Genomic DNA, 20,066 nt, shown 5'->3' with positions numbered 1-20,066 from the left:
TGGAGTTAGCTTTAACTGCTTTATAACATAATCCCAATTTGAATTTAGTTTGCTTCTAAATTGTAGTAAAGTTTGGTTATAAAGTAGCAGAAATGTATCATTTCAGTGCAATTGCATGAAATCCGTAAAGTGAGTACGTTTGACTTCAGCCCATGCTGTCTGCTCATAAAACAATACATCAGTTTTGATCAGTATTAAATAATATATAAAGCCAATAGGGTATGAATCTTAATCCAGCATATTTCTTCACCTAACCAGTGATATTAACTACTGGTGTAATAATACTTACAAAAAAATATAGAAAAAACATGAAAGCGTCACATCCACAGGAAAATGACTGAATTATAAATAGCTAGTTATAAATAAAATATAATTATCAGCAACACTGATCTCAAATATATTCAACTCTACTTCTGCTTTTGTGAAGGAAAAGCATTTGTCAACCGTGACTTATTTTTTTTTCTTGTGAATGAAAAAAACACCTGTCTGTTGATGTTCGTTAAGAACAATTTTCTTAAGAACATTTGCATGAAAAATACCAAGGTACTTCCCGTCCTCACCCTGTTTGAGTCAGCTGTTCCTGTGAAGTCGATCATAAGTGAAGAAATCAAACATGAGTGTTCATCTCTTTTATAAAACATTCATAATAATTCAAGTATTGTTTAACTTATATCACTGAGGTGCAGTTCGTTTTAAACAAGTCCCAGGAAGTTTTGACACCAGAATCACCAGGTGGTTGCTTGTATTGCTCAACATACAGCAGCTCCTGTCTCCATCCGGTCTGTAAGGAAACAGTCTGTCCAGTCTTTAACTAGTCTCTGACAGCTGAACAAGTTTCTGGAATCGATGGTTGATCTCTGCAGGCCCCAAACACACCATCATCTCAGCAACACTGGGCCCTTGCTGCAGGTCAGAGGAGAGCAGAGGGTCAGAGGTCAATACGGTAATGCAATCAAACGAGACAGTTAGAAAACAGACCTCTGTGGAAAGCAATCAGACTCTACTTCCTCTTCTCTGCAGGGCAACTGTGGTTAATGACTCACTGTAGGTTTTAGTCATTACTTTCATTTTAAACATGGTATTTAAAAGTTTTAGCTTAATCATGCTGTGGACAGAAATAAGAAAGAAGGAACACGTGCAGTCCTATCCGTCAAGCAAGGGTCTTTTTTTGATGACTGCTGACAAAAATGATGGCATTTGCTGTGGTGGCATTTTAAAAAGATACAATTTCAATGACAAAATTGCAGAAATGAAAATTGCAAGTAAAAGAAGTACTAGTACTAGTTCCTCTGAAAGTCAAAATGGTCTTAAAATATTATAGTGCAGGTGGTGTTCTTGAGGTAGGTGCAGAAAAACATTAATTCAAGTTGGATGTGTAAACTCAGAATTCAGCCAGTCTCAGTGAGATGAGACTGAAATGCTGGACTTTTTTCGGAGGGGGGGGGGGGGTTATAAAAGTGGTTTTCATTGCAATGTCCTCCTATCTTGTGCTGATCACGATAACAGGATGCTGTGGTTAGTTGACAAAACTGCGACCTATTGTGATTAACATGGCTGAATTTAAAAGAACATGTCATAAACATGTATAGAATACAGTTAAGGTAGAGTTTCCTGCAGCTGTTTCATGCAAAAGTAATAAACACTTAACTAAAGACCACCCCTGCAAAAACCCACTGCAGAATAAATGACTTTTAGTAGCATCTACCAAACGAGCAGGGAGCTCTGGGTGCAGGCAACACAGCTGGAAATCACTATTCTTAGTTGAAAATCAGCAAAAGTTGCCTCTGTTTGTCAAAACCTGGTGCCTACATTACCCACAATGCAACTCAAACACAGACATTTCTGTTGCATATTCAGCGGAGTAACATAAGTAGCATCTGCCTGACTGTGCCTTCATGAGCTGAAAAATGCTTTCTCACAGGAAAAATCTACAGGATTGCCCTCTCAAGCCGGAACAACTCAGAAAGTGGAACTATTCATTCGAAGAGCATGTGAATAAAGCATAGCCTAGCCCTGAGCTGCCAGGATCAAACAAAGATGAGGAGCAGGCTTCAGAAGTCTGGTACACCCCCTTCTTTTGACTCCACACATCAGATAGTTTTTAATTTTGAAACCTGTCGTCTTCCGCTCCAGCAGACGTCAACTCAAGTGGCATCACTTCACACAGCTCCCTCTAGAGCCACAAAAGGCTGTATGCAACTTTTTTTGCAGCACAAACAAACGTTGTGAGTTCTTAGAGATCTTTCACCTCAGCTGATGTGTGAGGATCGACCTAACACCCTAACAGAGCTGCTGGTGAAGCTCTGGATTAAAGTTAGTTTGAAGTTACCACATCTGTTTAACCAACACCAGACAGGAAACCGTTTAGTGTTTGCAACACGATGTCTCGAGGTACCTGCAGACCACTGAGAGCCAGACGTAACAGCTTCATCACTTCTCTGTATTTCGTGGCTTTAGTCTGCTTGGCTACAGTCTTCAGATCTTTACTGAGCTGATCCGTTGCCAGCTCCTCGCCTCCCTCGGCTACTAATCTGAAACAAACAGACACAGAAATGTCCACAATGCTGCTAAAACAGTGTAGCTGAAATGTACAGTGAAACATGCAGTTGTTAACACTACATACTTCAGCACTAATGAGGCTATGTGCTGGGCCTCTGTAGTGAGCGCTGCCACCTGCTGGTTAGAGAAGGAAGGTCGCACCCACATGTAGGAGTAAGTAGGACTTAGAAGCTCCTTAAGGGAAGATATGTGACCCTGGAGAGGAAGAGAAGAGTTTCAGTATTACTCGAGAGGGCTTGTTGATAATAAGATATGACTACGTGTTAGCATGATCTGAATACATATCAGAAAGTGTGCCGTTATGGTCACCTTACGAAACTGTAGCATCCGCCTGATATAATCCTCATGCAGCACTTCTTCATCCTGGATCTCTGCTGGGTAGGCCTGCTTGATCTGTTCCTGCAGATCTTTGATCAGCACACGGCACTGATCTTCATCTTCAATACGGTGCTTCAGGTGGATTCTGAAACAATCACAGACATTACTGATATATGAATGATGACCTTGTAACAAAGAGTAGTATTTCAAGCCCTCCTATGAGGCTGCTTAGATGCCAGAATTTAAAAAAAAAATGTCTATCTGGTGAATATGAAGCTACCACACACAGCTAATCCGAGTCTCTCACAAACCAATCTGTAAAAATTATATTTTGTACATTGGGGGGGTTATTGTACTGGGGAATTTATTAGCTGCCGCAGTGACTTCCTGTAGTCTCTCCTGTGGCAACCTCATGAAGCTGGTAAGACATGAAGAAGTCGCTGCCAAGAATAAATCAAGTATACAACCTCCTGTGAATCCAGAACATGATGTTTTTACACTTTGGTTTTTGTATGGATTAAACAAATGGCAATGTAACATGTAAAACAGTGGGTTTAAAAAGGTGCAGATGGCAGATTTTATTGCCTTTAGAGACAGCAAGGCTGGCTTTTTCCTGCTGTTTCCATTCTTTGTGCTAAGCTAAGCTAACTGTCAGCTGAATCCATCTTCAATGTATACTTATAACACTGGTATCGACACTCTTCAAGGAAGTACGTGAAACTATTTCCTAAAATATCAAATCTTCCTTTAAGTTCAATGTAGAGGTGTTTTTTTTCACTCCATGGAATATTTCACTGTAAAAGAAAGTACTGATCCAACAAACTGACAAACCAAAAGTCATCATTTCCACTGAGCAGCATTGTAAGTGTGGCAAAAAATCCAACATATCCATTCAGAACCACTGATGTACTCAGAAAAAAAGGGGAGCAGATGGAAGCTTCTGTGACCTGTTGTTATGAAATAACATGACAATGCAGCACAGAGAAGGGAGAGAAACAGAGTTCTGACTCACCTGTTGACCTCTGGTAGTTTTTCCAGGTCTAACATAGCGGAGTGAGTCGTGATCTTTGAGGGATTAAACTCAGAGATCAGCTCATCGATCCTCCTCCCAACTCGAGTGGCTGTGAAGCGACATTAACAATTTAGAAGAATGTGGTCGTTCCCCCTGTCAATCCCTCCAACATACTTTTCTTCAATTTGCCGATCAGTGATTTAAGATGTAAATTACTGTGCAATTATATGCAGTTTCTTCACATCACATGGTTTTATTCCCTCCCCCGATCACTCACTGTTGAATCCAGATCCACAGTGGGTTGTGATATCCAGCAGAGCCTCCGGCAGAACTCCGTCTGTCTGGAAGCTCTGAATGAATATGTCCCCCTGCCGTTTGGACAGTTTGCTGCCGTCCTTGTTCATCAGGAGCGGCAAATGCCCGAAGGTCGGCGGCTGCCATCCAAGAGCCCGGTACATGAGTAGATGTTTAGAGGTTGAGATGAGCCACTCGGACCCCCGCAGCACATGACTGATCCTCATGTAATGATCATCCACTACGTTAGCGAGGTGATAGGTGGGAAAACCGTCTGCTTTCATGATTACAGGGTCCCCCTCCACCTAAACAAAGAGGGCAAAGGCAACGAAAAGCAGACGTTACTCTGTTAATCCCCCAAGACATCACACTTTATCCTCCATCATTGAGCATGAACCTCAGTGAAACGGAGAGTGAAATCACTACAAATCTGACCTGGGCCACCTCATGATGATTCAATCCAAACACGAGATCCTGAAAAGGCTCCGCACCTTCTTCCAGACAAAACCTGATCACGTGCGGCACTCCCTGAGCCAGTTTCTCCTGGACCTGCTCGGCCCGAAGGTGACTACACCTGTTATCATACCTGGAAAGAGGTATACAACGCCAAAATCCTTAAATCGGACAAATACATCCTGCGTGGTTGTATATCATCTTAACGTCTGTCAGTACATGATTAGGTGAAACTGTAAGCCTTATGTTCATCATGTTATCTAGCTACCTAGGTGTCTGTCCGGTCCTTAAGGCCTCTTTTTTGAGCAGTTCGAGTCTCTGAGAGCTGCAGAAACAGTAGTAGGCGTGATTACTCTCCACAAGCTGCTGGGCTGTCCGACTGTAGAGGTCGAGTCTCTGAGACTGCATGTACGGACCCACCGGGCCACCTCGACGAGGACTTTCATCTGGAGGAATACCTGGAGATGAAAGTGAGCTTAGGTGCAATTTATCATAAAGTGGAAACTTAATTAACCATAACAACCAACCCAATAACCCAATAACTGTGACAAACCACATGACTTAAGTCCAGCGTTTCTCACCAGCCCACTCCAGCATTTCCTCTATGGACTCTGCAGCTCCCGGTACCACTCGGCTCTGATCTGTGTCCTCCAGTCTGAGGATGAACGAGCCTCCGTACTTCTTGGCAAAGATGTAATTGTAGAGAGCCGTTCGGAGGCCTCCGAGGTGTAAGAAACCTGTAGCACAGAACAATATAATGTCAGAGCATCAGACCACAGAATAAGCAAAACACATTTCTGCCAAATTGTGTCACTACACAACTCACATAGGAAACACATTTCTATTACATACAGTAAAATGTAATCAAAAGAGGTGTGTCGTATTTGTCCGAGTTAGTAACACAATTTGGCATTGGTTTGGAGTCACTGGGTCAATATTATAAGCTGCAGAGAACTGCATATAGAAGGAGGGTAGGCAGATATGTAGTCTATGTATTTTGGAGTTTCAAGCAAAAAATGTGGATGAAATCTACAAAAACATGTCAAAACACTCAATTTTTATATATATGTTGTGAACATAACTACTATTTTTTGCTGCAGAAGGCAAACTGGAAGAAACATGCAGCAACTTGACTAGATTGACTGTAATCCAGAGACCAAATTACTGTTCCTCTCAATATGGATGGATGAAAATTAAATTGATATCAAAGTCTCTCTAGAATAGTAGTTACTAAAATATACAATGGATCAGTGTGCTACACATATTAATGAAGTATCAAAATATGACTCCAAAGATAAGAAATTGGTTGTTTTTGATTTGATGATGGTGGAAAACTTGTGGGTGTGTAAAGAGAGGAGACTCTAGAAGAGACTGTCAACAGTTCCTTTCTGTCACTCTTTATATCCTTACAGAACATTTTAACACTATACAATCTAACGATGACCTTACCTGTGGGACTGGGTCCGAACCTGACCCTCACTTCACCTTGAACCGTGGAGCAGCATCTCATGAGGTGGATGTTCAGGTTGATGTTAACCCGCCTGTATCTGACCGCTGTCAGACACTGAACACATCTCTGAGTTAACAGCTTCATGTCAAGTTTTACAGCAGCCTAGCTAACAAGCTAGCTAGCTTGGCACCACTCGGGCTTCGTAAAGGTTACGGCGGTTAATTAAACTGCATTTCAGCAGACGACAACATGACAGTAACACGATAGTAAATCCCAAAAGTCGTCGCTCACATGCGAGTGTGGAGCTTGTTTGGGTCAGACATTATTCAAGACCGTTCATAAGCGTTCTTCTTCGTCGAAACACGACCGGAAGTCGAACTTAGCATCTTCAAAGCGCACACTGCCACCAAGCGGCGGGACTTATTACTGCATCCTTCAGTATTATTAGCTCTAAAAGGGAACTGAACCGACTTTACTCATTAAAATCCGCTGTTTTTTTAAGCTAAACACTTACTTGAGGCTTCAGGATGAAGTGAGGATATATCGTATAATGTATGACCATTTTTAATCCTTTGAGAGCGCCGACTTCATGAAAGTACACTGGAGGTAAACTACTGGACAACCACTTTAAGCCTAAATGTGTTTGTGTACGTCAGAGTGTGGATCAGTGAAAGTCATTTTTTGGCTTTTGGAAATACATGTGCCTCTTGATATGTTCATTATGACCACTGAATATGTAGTTTTATATTGCTCTAATATACTGTATTGTAGTACAGTCAGTTTTCTTTAACATCAATTGAGATATTATTTGTAGAAGTTATAGCAAGACAATAAGACAGATCAAGGTATTTCATTACATGGATAGGAAGAACAGTATACAAATGCAGCTGTCAAACAGTCTTGCTTATTGTTGCATTGTTCACAATAGACTAATACAAATACGATATATTTCAAGGGAGGGCTACAGATTTGACCATAAATGACAAATTTATCTCACTGCATTGTATATGTTGTCCTATTCCACTCTCGAAATGCTTTACAAATCCTTCGGAATTGAATTTGCTGTCCCTGGCAAACTGACAGTAGGTGGCAGCAGGAGACACCACCTGGACGACTAGTCCAGGTGGTGTCTCCTGCTGCCACCTACTGTCATCAAACTGAAGTGTCACTGGTCTGACACTTCAGTTTGATGACTCTGGAGCAAGAGAAGCAGCTGGGGAATAATCATGAGGATGCAGAGAGGGCCAGTCGAGGGAAATGTCATATGATACAGAGACCTGAGGAGCCACAGAGGAAAATAATATACAAAAACATCACTGAGTCACCATGATCAGATGGAGTTCTGTTCAGATCATTAATTGGAATGACAGTTGTTTTTTGGAAAGAAGGTAGATTCACTGTAGGATAGTTGTATTATAACCAATAAATCCCTAATTTCTGATCAGTGTAAGGAGTTCCTGCCCACCCAGGTTGGAGGAGAAGGTGTCCTATCTCCAGACAAAGCTTTTCCAACCTTCTTAGAGGTCCTTTCTCTTTCTCCTTGTTTTTTTCTTTAGGTTAGCCATCCCTCTTTGCATGTTTCTGGTCATAATGTCGTCAGCTGTTTGTTCTGTTGTGGCTGTAACACCCAACACATCCATCTATTCCCTTCATATAAAAATACTAAGCAGCTTTAAAAATAGTTGAGCACATGAGTCGTACTTTTTTGTGTAATATTCTTTTAAAGACAATATCTAGTGCTATATTATTCTTATAGAATTATAGAAAAAGATCTTATAGAATCCTTAAAGGTTCACTACGTAGTTTTTGGTGAGATCTTTTAGTCAAAAGAGAACGAGCTACACTACACTTTTCATGCCTAAACAAACTCAACAAACAAACTCTCTTTGTTTTCATGACTGAATAAACTGAATAAACAAACTGCCCTAAAGGACAACACAGTTTTATAGCGTCACACCTCTGAGAACAGCTTGTTTATTCAGTTATGCAAAAAATACATATTTCTGAGTTTCTATTATTAACTCACTGATATTATAAATATTAGAATTCTGAGTTTGAACTTCTTCTTCAAAACTACATAGCGCTCCTTTTAAAGAGTCATAAGATATCAGATTGTCTCTGACTGAAATTCTGAATATCATGACGATGTCAAAGCCTGTAAATTGTGTCAGTGTGACATGTAGGTGGTGGTTGGAGATATAAACTTCCCCTTCAAATTACGAGTCAACATGAATATCTTGTTACCAGTTTCCTATTTTTCTGCAGGTGCGTTTGAACTGTTTCCCTTTATACAGACTGAATCACTTCCTATAACACTAATTACTGAGTGTCTGGTTGAAGCCTCACGAGATTGACAAACCAGATTAACCAGTTCATCTGCATGTGTGTGTGTGTGTGTGTGTGTGTGTGTATGTGTTATGTGCATGTGTGCATGTGTGCGCACAGTTCACGGCGTAGCTTGCGATCACATGTGTCTCTGCGATATTGACAGTCCACATTTAGATTTTACAGAAACCTCCTGCCCAAATGCATTGTGGGATTTGTTGTGAAAGTCTTTAAAACAGTTAAGGCCTTTCAAGAGATCTCTGTGAGGGTCAGCTCTTATTTTGGCGTTTACACGTGACTAGTTTGGGCGTGGCATAAACTTTCTTCTTCTGTTTTGTTTCCTTGCTCCTGTTGATGCAACTTCCACGTTAGTTATGTACCTGCACATTCTCGGACCCGTATGTCTTCTCTCGAGGTTAAACTCTAAATAACTGGTACAGAGTCTAAATTGCTTTATTGCAGACAAAGCGAGAAGCTTATTTATACAAACACAAAAATTAGGGAGGGGTAACCTGCTGAGCATGAGTCAGGTGTAACTTTATACTTGTGTCTCTTCTCTTTTCTGTCTCTTTTTTCACACACACAAACACTTTCACATACATGAAAAGTACAAACCCCGAGGCAGAGGAACCATTCTTGTCCTGCCCCTTTGTGCAGCACAGGGGAGTCAGCCATCATCACCTGCATCATCGTCACAAGACAACACACCCTTCAGCAGTGCACTGGTGCACCTCAGACTCTGGTGTCAGGAGAGAGAGAGAATCAAACATTGGCACGTTACTGAAGGACTCCAGTCACAAAACAAGACCCGGTAAGAGATCCAGCTTTGATTTCATGTCATGTCATTTTTTTTAATTCTGCCGAGTCTGTCACAGCTGTCAGATCTCAGTTCCTCCTGGTTGATTTATGATGTAAGAGAAAGAAAAACAGCTGTAGGAACTTGATACATGCATTTATGTGTTTACTGGCTGCTCAAACAATTATAGATATATTTAGACCAGGTTGAAAATCAAGTTGAATCTTTAGATACCATAATCTGGTCCGTCTTGTTGTGTGAGTGCGTACCTCTGGCAACAACACGCTGTTTGGGGATTTGAGCCGTGGGAATAATGGACTCTGCCTCATTAAACTGGTGTGTTCAAGCCCGTATCGGTTAAGAAGAGGCATTCTCCAGACAGATGTCATCTCATAACTAGGGGAAATCCCGCGATGGAATTGCAGAGAACATCTTATGATGGGATCGCATCAGCTGTGATACCAAATCGTGTGTGTATCGGGAACGTGACACGAGAGAAGAGTTTTCTTAAACAGCAAAACTCACCAAACTCACTTCTGTCATGTCATGTGTTGCAGTGCGCCATACACACAGATATGGTGTCAGTGACAAGTGAGGTGAGCTGATCCTGAGATGGTCTCTAGTTTTAATTAATGTCTTAGAGAGGGACAGGAGTGATTGAAACAGGGATGCAGTTTATGTGGGCACAGAGACATAAAGTGTGGGACCTACAGCCCCTCTCCTTCTTCCTAACCTCCTTCCTCTGGACCTCTTGCTGTAACCATGCCTGTCTTCGAACTTCATTTTGATCACAATCACAAACCTGTAAAGTGAACTGATTCAACTGGGGGTACAAATTATTATCTACAATATATACTAAAGACATCTACGGAAGCGTATTGCATTCACTTGAATTATGTATTTTTTTTCTGTTTTTCTGAGTAATTATTTAATTTTTTCTGAGTAATTTATTTTTTGGTTGGTTTTTCGGAGTAATTTTTTTTCTGATTTTCTGAATAATTATTTTTCTGAGTTTAGAGAGCAGTTGAAACAATAGCCACATTCATTCCTTTATTGAGAGCTCGATGGAAACAATCATGACCGACTTGTTTAGTTTAATCAAGATTGACTTTGAGCTGGGTTCAAGACACTGGGAGATAGTCCTGTCCTTAAGTCATATCGATGGTATTACCATTAGTTTGTCGACTCTACGCAGGCACCTGAGGACTTTGCGGTTGTTCAGAAGGAAAGCCCATTCAGATCTGCTAGACATAGCAATGTTTCTCCAGGATCAGTTGGACAGATATGGCATGCTCCACGGGCATGAATGTGTGGGCAGGAAGCCCATTGGCGTCACTTGCAGGATAGAGGTTCTCGCAGGAGTCTGAAGTATCGCGATGATTCAGAAAAAAAATTACTCCGAAAAACAGGGGGGAAAAATTACCATCAGAAGTAGAAGTACTATTTAAGAACACTTCCTTTCAGAGTGTTTATATTATTATAATTACTATTATTTTTTTTAAATTATTATTATATCACTGATTCTTCACTATGTGCGTAGAATAAAAATGCTGTAGTTCGTCAGTGTGAAGTTGATTTTCACGACAGTAAGTTAGTTGTGTCATCTTTTATAAGATAATGATTTGATATTATCTAATTACTAATCCTGTAAAGTTTATGATTTTTACATCCACATAGAAAAAAAACAGTTTTATTCACAATCATATCATTCATAAAGGTAAATTAACATTTACTTATCAAAATCCTTTTAGTAGATGTTTTGCTTCTTCATACATAACATGGATTTTTTTTTTTTTTTTTAAACTCAAATGGAAGTGAGATCAAGGGAATGTGTTTATTGTCTGTGTGTGTGGATATGTGACCTCATACGACCAGCCTCGCTGAATAAACATTCTCAAATGTTTTCACGGCATCTCTGTTAAGCTCAACCTTTGGAAATGGAAAATTAGTCACAAAGAATATGAATAGTGTTTGAATTTCACCTGCCAGATTGACCGATGTGTGAGAGGAGGAGGGCCGATCCTGAACAAACACTTACAGCTCAACAGATGACTTATTGTAACACATGAATGCATGTCGGAATATACGGCTCTGAATCAATGGATGAAAGAGTGTGTGTGTGTGTGTGTGTGTGTGTGTGTGTGTGTGTGTGTGTGTGTGTGTGTGTGTGTGTGTCTACACTGCCTGATTCATGAGGAATCATAGATGTTTTATAGAACTAGATATTGAACCGGAGGATGGTGCTCTTCTCAGTTTTCTAGCTTCCAGGTTTACTTCCTGATTATGCCGCTTACTGACTTTACGCAGAAGTGTTTGTCCTGCTGGTCTGACCCATGACTTCCTGCTTGGCTCATAAACATTTTCATGAAGTTACAGATTTGTAAATCACTTTTCCCTGCCTGAGGGTTTTTCAAATATGAACCCTCAATGGACCAAAAGTTCACAAATAACCTTGTTTGCATTACAAGTTGTCCTGTCTTCGGGGAAAATTCTTTTCAGACTGCTGTATCACCTTCGAGTATTATAAATATAAGTTTATATATAGCTATGGAAGCTAGGCTAGCATTTTATTCAGGTCTTAAAAACAGGCTGCTTTCATTGTACAAACCCTGTTACACTAATGTTGCGTGATGTCTGCAAGATGTCTGAATAGATAACTGTTTGCTGACACATTTATCTGAACAATTTTCCATTATGTTTACAACTCACACCCGTTCCAGTTTCCCTCGTGGGAAACACGTTGCATCGTAGTGGATGGAGAAACACAAAAAAATGCTTTGATCCTGCTTGATTTGTACCAGGAACGACACATATGATGTTTGTGAATTTAAAAAAAAAGAACTTTCAAGTCAAAAAAGTTGCAGTTCGTCGTAATTAAAGTTAAATATCATCTGGTTTTGTGTTAAAACGCTCAGTGAACTACGTCGTCTCGCTCAGCGCCAACATGGCCGCCAACTCGGCACAGAAAAGGTCCTCGAAAAGATAAAATTAACAGTTAATCTGCTCATATTGACGACTGCAGTTACGCGTTGTGGTGACCGTTCAACGACCCGACTGTTGGCTGTGTAGTCTTCATATTAACGTATTTTCACTTTACTATCTTCTAAATTTACCAACATCATATGTGGGATTCATGGCACAATTCAGACGGGATCAAAACATTATCAGTCTCTCTCCGTTCACTACCAGACACAATTTTTCTGAAATAAAACCAAACCAGAAAGATTAATGCAGCTTTACATGGAAGGTTTGAGTCTTGTGTGGTTAAGGTTGGTGAAATTATGCAATGTCATCCTGTGTGTGTTTGTGTGTGTGTGTGTGTGTAATCACCTCACCATCACAGAAGATGACAGATATCTAACCACACATCTTGAACTCGTGCGTTTGAACGACTTGCCTGCACAACAACTGGCGTACAGCGACATGCGTTCTTGACTTTAGACACAATTTCTCAAAAGTCACATACAGTGAATAAATCATCCACATATAAAAGCATCATCAGTGTAAAACGGGATACACTCTTTGCCACGGTTGCATTTTACAGAACATATTTTGAAGCCAGGTTCATGTGCTCGTATTTTCTTTGTATTCTTTGTCTGGCGTTGAACGGTGTAGCGTTTCAGCATTCTTTCCAAAGGCACCTCCATTGTTTCATCTTTGAACTACTATGTTAAAGGTCTCTTTCTGTCACGGACTGTACAAAATCTGACTGCCACTCCCTGATTCCTATCTGCCACCAAACCCACAAGCATCAACCCGGCATTAGACAGTGAATGGACAACAATGGTCCGACAAGAAAAAACTTGGCCTGGTTCATTGGCGTTGATTACGTAATCACTTATCATGCCGTACATGTTGTTCCCAAACCGAGATGATTGTCGATGTAATGTCTGTATTTGTTTGTTTTCTTAATGTATCCTTGAATTTACCTTAAAATAAGGAATCTCTGTGATTTCTAAGTGGTAACTTAAGACCCGCTTTCTCTGATTCCCTCCCCAGAGAATTTCATCACACAGCCTCATCCTCCCATGAGATCAGTCACATCATGAGATCACGTAACCTGTTCCTGCTGGTTTACCTGCTGGGAAGCTGCTATGGTGAGAGCAGAATTAGTCTTTTCTCTCTTTTTTTAAGAAGTGTTTTAATCGTGCGTTCTGTCTAATGACCAGCAGTGTGCGATTTTAGTGGTTGCACGAAGAAGTTAGATAAACGTGTGAATCTAGGTGCTGAATTGTAGGCAGCAGGACTTGTTTCAGAGTCTTGAAGACGGTTCACCTCTCATGCAAGGGGCTTCTTCAGTTCTAACTAACTGGAGGGGAGTTTGAAGGCTTTTAAACTCTGTGTGAGAGTGGGAGTGTCCTTACGAAGCCGCTCAGGTGAAACTCTCGCCAAAATGCAATTTAGGCTTTTTTTTTGTGAATGTATGAGTCAAACCTTCGCGCAAAAGCATAATTACGATGAAAGAGGCAGTTTTTAGATTTACCGTATTTTCGTTTTTGGCTCAGACTCATTTTCAATGGGAGTGCTACGCGCACTTTAGCGATAGCATCAAAATCGCTAAGAAGGCTCGACACAACATGAAACTTTGCTCGTAGTATCACCAGGGTCTCTACACATGAACACGAGCATTGAGTTTAGAGTTTACTAAAAAGAAGGTTTTTGAACAGCACACCTTAGCAGTAGCTTGTTCCGCTAGCCGCCGTCATGGCAGCCGGGAAGTATCGATCTCCGAATGCAACGTGAGTTTCACTTTAAGGACACGTGTGAGCTCTGAGGTTCAGGGTCGTTAGGACCGGCCTTCATGTGGATTTCTCAGGTTAGCTGAGCCCAGGTGTGAATGTTTGTTAATCTGTCTGGGGAGAGAACTCAGTCCTGTATTGTAGGTGGGTGATAATGTCTCAGGCCACCTCCTCTGTTTAGAGACGGTCGTTCCGGTTTGACAAAGATGGATTCCTTTACTCCTCTTTCAAACCATCTATGTCAAGCTGCCTGAATTAACTTTTAAACACCACAACATGATTTACAGCTGCTGCACATACATGACAAAGGAGGCGTCAGGATACATTCATTGCAGATAGAATTTAACTTTAAAGCCGAGACGTCTCAGTGACACCAGCTCTGAGAATTGAAGAGGTTCACTCAACAATCCTACAGCAGTGTGTAATATGTTGTGAAGGAGAGAAGAAATATCTCAAAATAAAATGTCTCATGAATGTCTTCTTCTCCCGACAGGGGCATCAAATGGAACAACGAAAGAGCCGTAAGTTGGAATATCTCAGTGGTGAAAGACGCAAAAATATTTTTCTTACAAATCCAGTGGAACATATTTGTCATTTTCCACTTCACCCATGTGATTGTGATGTGATCGTAATGAACCGTGATGGCTTTTGTCTCTTAAAACTTGTTTTGTTGCTCCACTGATGGAAATTTACAGGAATGCAACCTGCGATGCAAAAGAAAACTGTGATCAGGTGAGTGGCACACACATACCTGTGCACTTCTGATAAAAAGACAAAGACAAAATTCCACCAAAAACTGTTTAAATTCAAGGTTTTTATGATTATGATGATGAATTGGGATTATAATCGAAATCAAATACCTACAAATGCCACTGGAACAAAGATGAAATCCTAAAGACAGAGTTAATCAAAAACATGTGGTAGTCAACAGCCTCTGGCTAGACAACAAAAACACTGAATACTACATTTGATTACAAATGTGGTGAAGCCCCTCACGGGAAACATGTTTGTTAATAGGTAATAAAAAAAATGGGGGGAAAAAAGTATGGCTACCCTATCCCACGTTAAATGCTGGAACACAGCCGAGTGCACAATCAGACAGTATAGGCCCAAAGTTAGCCTTGGCTTCATGAGAATCTACTATTAAAAAAACAGAACATTACATTCCTGATGTCACAACCCGATCACATCAAACCAGTTTGGTCCCTGATGTAATTTCTAATGTCTTTAGATTTCTGCGATAAAGTAAATCTCAGCATGTCTCTGGAATGCGTCAGAAGCATTTCATCATATTGTTTCCTCATCGCTCAACTTTGACCTTTTTGTCATTTTATTCCAAGGCGCCGGATTCGGCCTCGGGCTTTCTCCAGTGTGTGGGATTGCCGTCGACGGACACGGGGAGGGATCACATGCGGAGGCTGAAAGGCATGCTGGAAGCGGCGATGGATGTGTACACGTTCATGGTAAGGATGACAGCATTCACAGGCACATCAGGAATGTCCTTTGGCAGAGTCACACTAAGAAAGGAACTTTCACAAATTCCAACCTAACCAGTTTGTTGGGTAATGTTGTCTGTCATGGAGTAACGCTCAGACTTTGACTGTTCCTCCAATGAAATGTCACATTAACTGTTTTAGCTTTTCAGGGAAGCTCTTTCGCTCACATGCCATAATATATTTCAACAAACTATCTCTCCATCAAGCCTCTTTCATCCCATCTCCCTTAACTTTTTTCTCTGGCACCCCTCCATCACTCCAACCACAGAGGTCCAGCATGACAGGCGTGCCACTTCTCAGCCTGCAGGGGGCGCTGGAGTTAAACCAGGGAGCCGACCCTCTCCAGAATGAAGATCTGGTCCACATGTGGATGGAGGTCAAGATGAAACCGCTGCTGAAATCCATCACCAAGAGCTTCCTGTCCTGCCTGAGCACCAAGAACTTCAGCTGCTCCACCTACCGGACCGTGTACGTCTGAGTCTCCGTCTACATGTTTCTGTTTCCAACATTGCAACAACTTCTCACCATCTGACCTCTTCCTGCAGGGTGAGGGAGCTCAGTCACCATTTCTCTGAGATGGATCCAGTCAGACAGAAGTGGATCTACACTTTCTTCATGCAACCCTTTCTGTCTGGAGACAGAGTAGAAGGTAAAGCTTTCATTGGGACTTTTGTGATTTACTACTCCAGTGAAAAGAGTTGGGACTGATCAAATCCAGAATCTGTATCAGGTGCCGATACTGACATAATTCACTTGATGTATATCAGACGGATGACGTCCATAAAGACTGAACCTTAACTGGCACATTAAAGGTCATATTTGTAAGAACATTTTATTTTTGAGTCTCATTCACAACTCGTCAAATACTGACGCTTTGGGATTGTATCAATTGTTGGCCACCATCCCGAAGCGTCAGTATATGACGAGTTTGGAATATATATATATAAGATACATTGTAGGATAATATATCTCAACAGATTGTGTGTTTATGTGTTGTATAATCTCTGTACAGGCTGTGTGGGGAGGAACGAGAGCAGCGAGGAGTGGCTGATAAAGAATTTTGGTGCCTTCAGGGCCATGGCCCGAATGAAGGACTTCTCAACGCTCAACATGGTCTTCAGTGGAGTGAGTTAACTTGAATTTTTTTCAAAATGAAAAAAATTTAAAGGAATGGGTCACACAGAATAATCCAAATGTTTTTTTTCCCTCTTACCTGTTGGGCTATTCGTCCATCTAGATTGATTTGGTGTGAGTTAAAGAGTTTTAGAGATATCGCCAGTAGAAGTGATGGAAGTGTCAAAAAATGGATTTTAAAAACTCAACAGAAATTTCTCCCTCCAGAAATAATGATGATCCAGCATTTTCATGTAGGAACTATTTTCTATCCGTGTCACCAGGCAGAAGGAACAACACATCTACTCATGGATGATAGGCTATAACTAAGCTAACAAAGCTAGCTAAAGTTGTAGCTCAGCAGCCCAGTTACCATAATTTAATGTTAGCAGTGAACGTTTGTGCAAACCATAGATACGCCCAAGGTGACATCTCACGTTCATACTATATACTTATTAACAACATGTCAAGTCAGGAAGTGGCCTTAAGCTACAAGGCTTCCAAAAAGACGTCTACAGCTCGAGTCTGTGGGGACGTTTTCTAGCTGTTTCATTGGCGACCAAAACCAGCTTTTATTTAACAGGAAGTCGGACCATCTCTAGGTGTTTTTGTGGCGACAAGAAGAAGGTATTTTAAGCAAAAACTTGGGTTTTCCAAACCCTAAACAAGTGTCTTTTGTGTCTAAGTCTACGCAGACCGTTAGCAGCGTGTTGTGACAAGAGAGAAGTAGAAAAATTCAACTTAAACAAACGTAAAGATGCGACATAAAGAAACATCTCTACAACCGACGTTTCCAAAAATCTGCCACAAACACAGTCGACCTCAGATTGGGGATTATTTCTATTAATTAGTTTAAGTGACTAAGGTCCTCCTGCTCTTGTTCCACAGTTGGAGGTTCTCCACCTGCTGTCTCCGGCGCAGAAGGCTGAGCTGCTGATGATGCCTGAGGTCGCAGGTTTGGACAACGGCACCCTGAACCTGGTCTTCCACAGTTTGTTGACAGGAGGCACCGGCCCTCCGCCCCCCACAGCCGGCCCTGGATGGGGCCACAATTGGACCAGCCCTGAAAACCCGCTTAGCATTCTCCCACCACAGCCCCCACAGAACACCTTCAAAGAGGTACTGTGATGTAGCATGGATGTACGGACACTACCTTTAATGCTACTCAGTGTCATGGTTTCACGAATAAACATTTCTTAGCAACATGGTTTAAAATGGCGAGTGCTAGTTTGCGAACCTCATCTCCTTTGTCTCACTTACAGATTGCGAGTGGTTTCATGATGGTGTTCAAACCTGTCGGGAGCTTCGTCCATGACTTTGTGTCCTTCACACAAGAGGTACAATCTCACACACACACACACACACACACACACACACATATATATAAACTGTCCACCTACCAGGAGAAATGGCTCCTGACCCGCTCTGTGTTCTCCAGAGGGACATTTCACAAATACGAAGCACCACTCTGACCCAGTTCCTGCTCAACTGGACTCTGGCTGAGCTGGCAGACATGTACCGAGCAAACGACACAGCCGTGGTTCCGAAGCAGCTGGAGTTTGACGTGACAGATGTGGAGGATTGGTACAAGCAGGTGGTGATGCCGCTGTTACGGAGGTTCCTACCGAATGAAGAGGCCCTGCTGGATGGAAACATCAAACTCGCCTTCCACGAAGTGTTGTACGTAACTCTAACGATTTTGAGTATTGATTCATTTTTTCCCTGTTGTATTCTTTATGTAGTGTGTGTCAGTACAGATACAACAAACTGTAAAACAATAGCATCAGATGAGACAAAGATCTATATGTACATATTGATATATATTACCAAAATGTATTGTAATGGCATTATATTTTGGTAATATATTCTTGATGCAAAATTACAATTTACAGTCTCTTTATGCAGCTTTGGACAGTGCACCAGTCTCATTTACTACAACCCAGATCAGTGTGTTTGTTTCTATTATAAAATAAGGTATTATAATGTCCTTTAAATGTACATGTGTGACTTATTTGTGTGCAGCTATCTGGACCACCGCATGGACAACGAAACCTCTGAAGAAATGGACGTCTGCAGCATCACTCTTGATAAGAGTCCTTGTGGGGTGAGGCTTCATTTAACGTTTGCACGTTTAAATGTTCAGAAATTGTAAAACTTCTTGTCAAAAGCCGGTCTTCAACTCATGCAAACATCTTCTTTTTTTTTTTACCCCCTTCCAGCTCACGGACGCAGTGGAAAATGTGGCGAACGTCTTGCACTGCGCCGCTCGTACCAACCTGACGATGTCTGAGGAGACGATCATGAGACTGATTGTGGAGCTGACGGGACGTCTGAACTCACTGATGAGGGAGTTGTCCACAGCGGTGAGGATGTTAACGACTCCGTCCATCCATCTTTCTATTTATCTATCTTAAAAACACAGTAACATTAACATGTTGTTGTCTTCTACTGAAATATTAGACATTTAAAGTTTCTCAGTGGACCATAAATCAGAATATTAGCCTGTTTTGCTTCAGTGTTTACTCACATATGCACATTTAAATAAAACGTTTTTTTTTTATTTTGGTTATGTCTAGAACTGTGCTTTTAAAGAACTAACTTTAGTTTAAAATTTGTAGCTGAATGTTAGAAACCAAGAAACCCGAATCAAACTTAAAGAAATGCACGACGACTTGAAAACATTTGTGATAAGAATTAAAATCAGTGCTTCCTTCTCCTCCTGTAGAACTTCACCGAGCTGGCGTCTGACTTTAAGGAGATCTTCAGCGAGGCGGACTCGTCGCCGATGACCAAGGAGCACCTGAACGACCCGGACTTCATCAAACTCTGGTTTAAGATCAAACTGATGCCCCTCCTGCCCGACGTACCCACAGGCCTCCTGTCCTGCCTCAGCACCAAGAACTTCACCTGCCCAGTTTACCAAACCATGTGAGTCCCCGGCTTCAGGAAGTGTTATTTTCATCACACACACACACTGTAAGGTGCATTTCATGTATTTTCTTTCTTTCTTTTTTTTGTGCAGTGTGGCAGACCTCAGTAGACATATGAGTTTCATGGATGCTGACCCGATGTTCAGTCATAACATCTACAGGCACTTTGTCTTTTCCTTCCTGCTGCATCACAACACCTCTGGTAAGTAAACTGTCAGCAGACGTTGCAGCTTATAAACAGAAATCAAAGGTCTTTTTCAGACGAGTGGTGAAGGTGAAGTACAAGTATCTTAAATCTGCAGTTACTTTACATCTTTGTGTTTCAGATTCCTTTAACCACAAAGTCCAGACAAAGGTTTAATACTTGTGGTTAATTTAGTCAATCTACATTAAATTTGCATGTTTCAGATCCCGGCTGTGTGTCCTCAGCCAATCACAGTGCAGACTGGCTGAAAGACAACTTTGGTTTCTTCTCAAGATTTGCCTCCGTCACCGACTTCTACATGCTCCACTCAAACTTCTCTGGAGTAAGTCCAGACAACCTGAAGAACCTCCATCTGAACTGAAGCCTGTACTGTTGT

General features: G+C 41.3%; 2 protein-coding genes across 2 annotated transcripts; one reads left to right on the top strand and one right to left on the bottom strand.

The window, feature by feature from the left end:
- Positions 1–614: 614 nt before the first annotated feature.
- ears2 (glutamyl-tRNA synthetase 2, mitochondrial) lies at positions 615–6,464 on the bottom strand. Its single transcript, XM_030422761.1, has 10 exons — positions 6,086–6,464; positions 5,218–5,373; positions 4,905–5,094; positions 4,619–4,769; positions 4,167–4,488; positions 3,890–3,998; positions 2,869–3,022; positions 2,624–2,754; positions 2,396–2,531; positions 615–903 (listed from the first exon to the last, which is right to left on the bottom strand). The coding sequence occupies exons 1-10, from the start codon at positions 6,228–6,230 to the stop codon at positions 808–810; spliced, it is 1,590 nt and encodes a 529-aa protein (XP_030278621.1). The 5' UTR covers positions 6,231–6,464; the 3' UTR covers positions 615–807.
- Positions 6,465–9,115: 2,651 nt separating this feature from the next.
- On the top strand, positions 9,116–20,051 carry LOC115589395 (uncharacterized). Its single transcript, XM_030430240.1, has 16 exons — positions 9,116–9,222; positions 13,207–13,304; positions 14,440–14,467; positions 14,642–14,678; positions 15,287–15,409; positions 15,711–15,910; positions 15,988–16,091; positions 16,455–16,567; positions 17,444–17,674; positions 17,818–17,892; positions 17,994–18,235; positions 18,578–18,659; positions 18,775–18,918; positions 19,281–19,483; positions 19,578–19,687; positions 19,894–20,051. The coding sequence occupies exons 2-16, from the start codon at positions 13,253–13,255 to the stop codon at positions 20,049–20,051; spliced, it is 1,902 nt and encodes a 633-aa protein (XP_030286100.1). The 5' UTR covers positions 9,116–9,222; positions 13,207–13,252.
- Positions 20,052–20,066: the final 15 nt, after the last annotated feature.

The sequence above is a fragment of the Sparus aurata genome, chromosome 1, assembly GCF_900880675.1.
Source record: "Sparus aurata chromosome 1, fSpaAur1.1, whole genome shotgun sequence".
NCBI classification, from domain to species: domain Eukaryota; kingdom Metazoa; phylum Chordata; class Actinopteri; order Spariformes; family Sparidae; genus Sparus; species Sparus aurata.
This window is presented reverse-complemented; position numbering and strand designations above follow the sequence as displayed.

Excerpts from the sequence above, each read along its gene's own strand:
- ears2 (XM_030422761.1), bottom strand. The coding sequence starts at position 6,230 with ATGAAGCTGTTAACTCAGAGATGTGTTCAGTGTCTGACAGCGGTCAGA. Across the intron at positions 4,770-4,904 it reads AGGACCGGACAGACACCTAG|GTATGATAACAGGTGTAGTC; the intron begins GTAGCTAGATAA and ends ACCTCTTTCCAG. Across the intron at positions 2,532-2,623 it reads ATAGCCTCATTAGTGCTGAA|ATTAGTAGCCGAGGGAGGCG; the intron begins GTATGTAGTGTT and ends TGTTTGTTTCAG.
- LOC115589395 (XM_030430240.1), top strand. The coding sequence starts at position 13,253 with ATGAGATCACGTAACCTGTTCCTGCTGGTTTACCTGCTGGGAAGCTGC. Across the intron at positions 16,092-16,454 it reads GTCTGGAGACAGAGTAGAAG|GCTGTGTGGGGAGGAACGAG; the intron begins GTAAAGCTTTCA and ends ATCTCTGTACAG. Across the intron at positions 18,236-18,577 it reads CTCGCCTTCCACGAAGTGTT|CTATCTGGACCACCGCATGG; the intron begins GTACGTAACTCT and ends ATTTGTGTGCAG.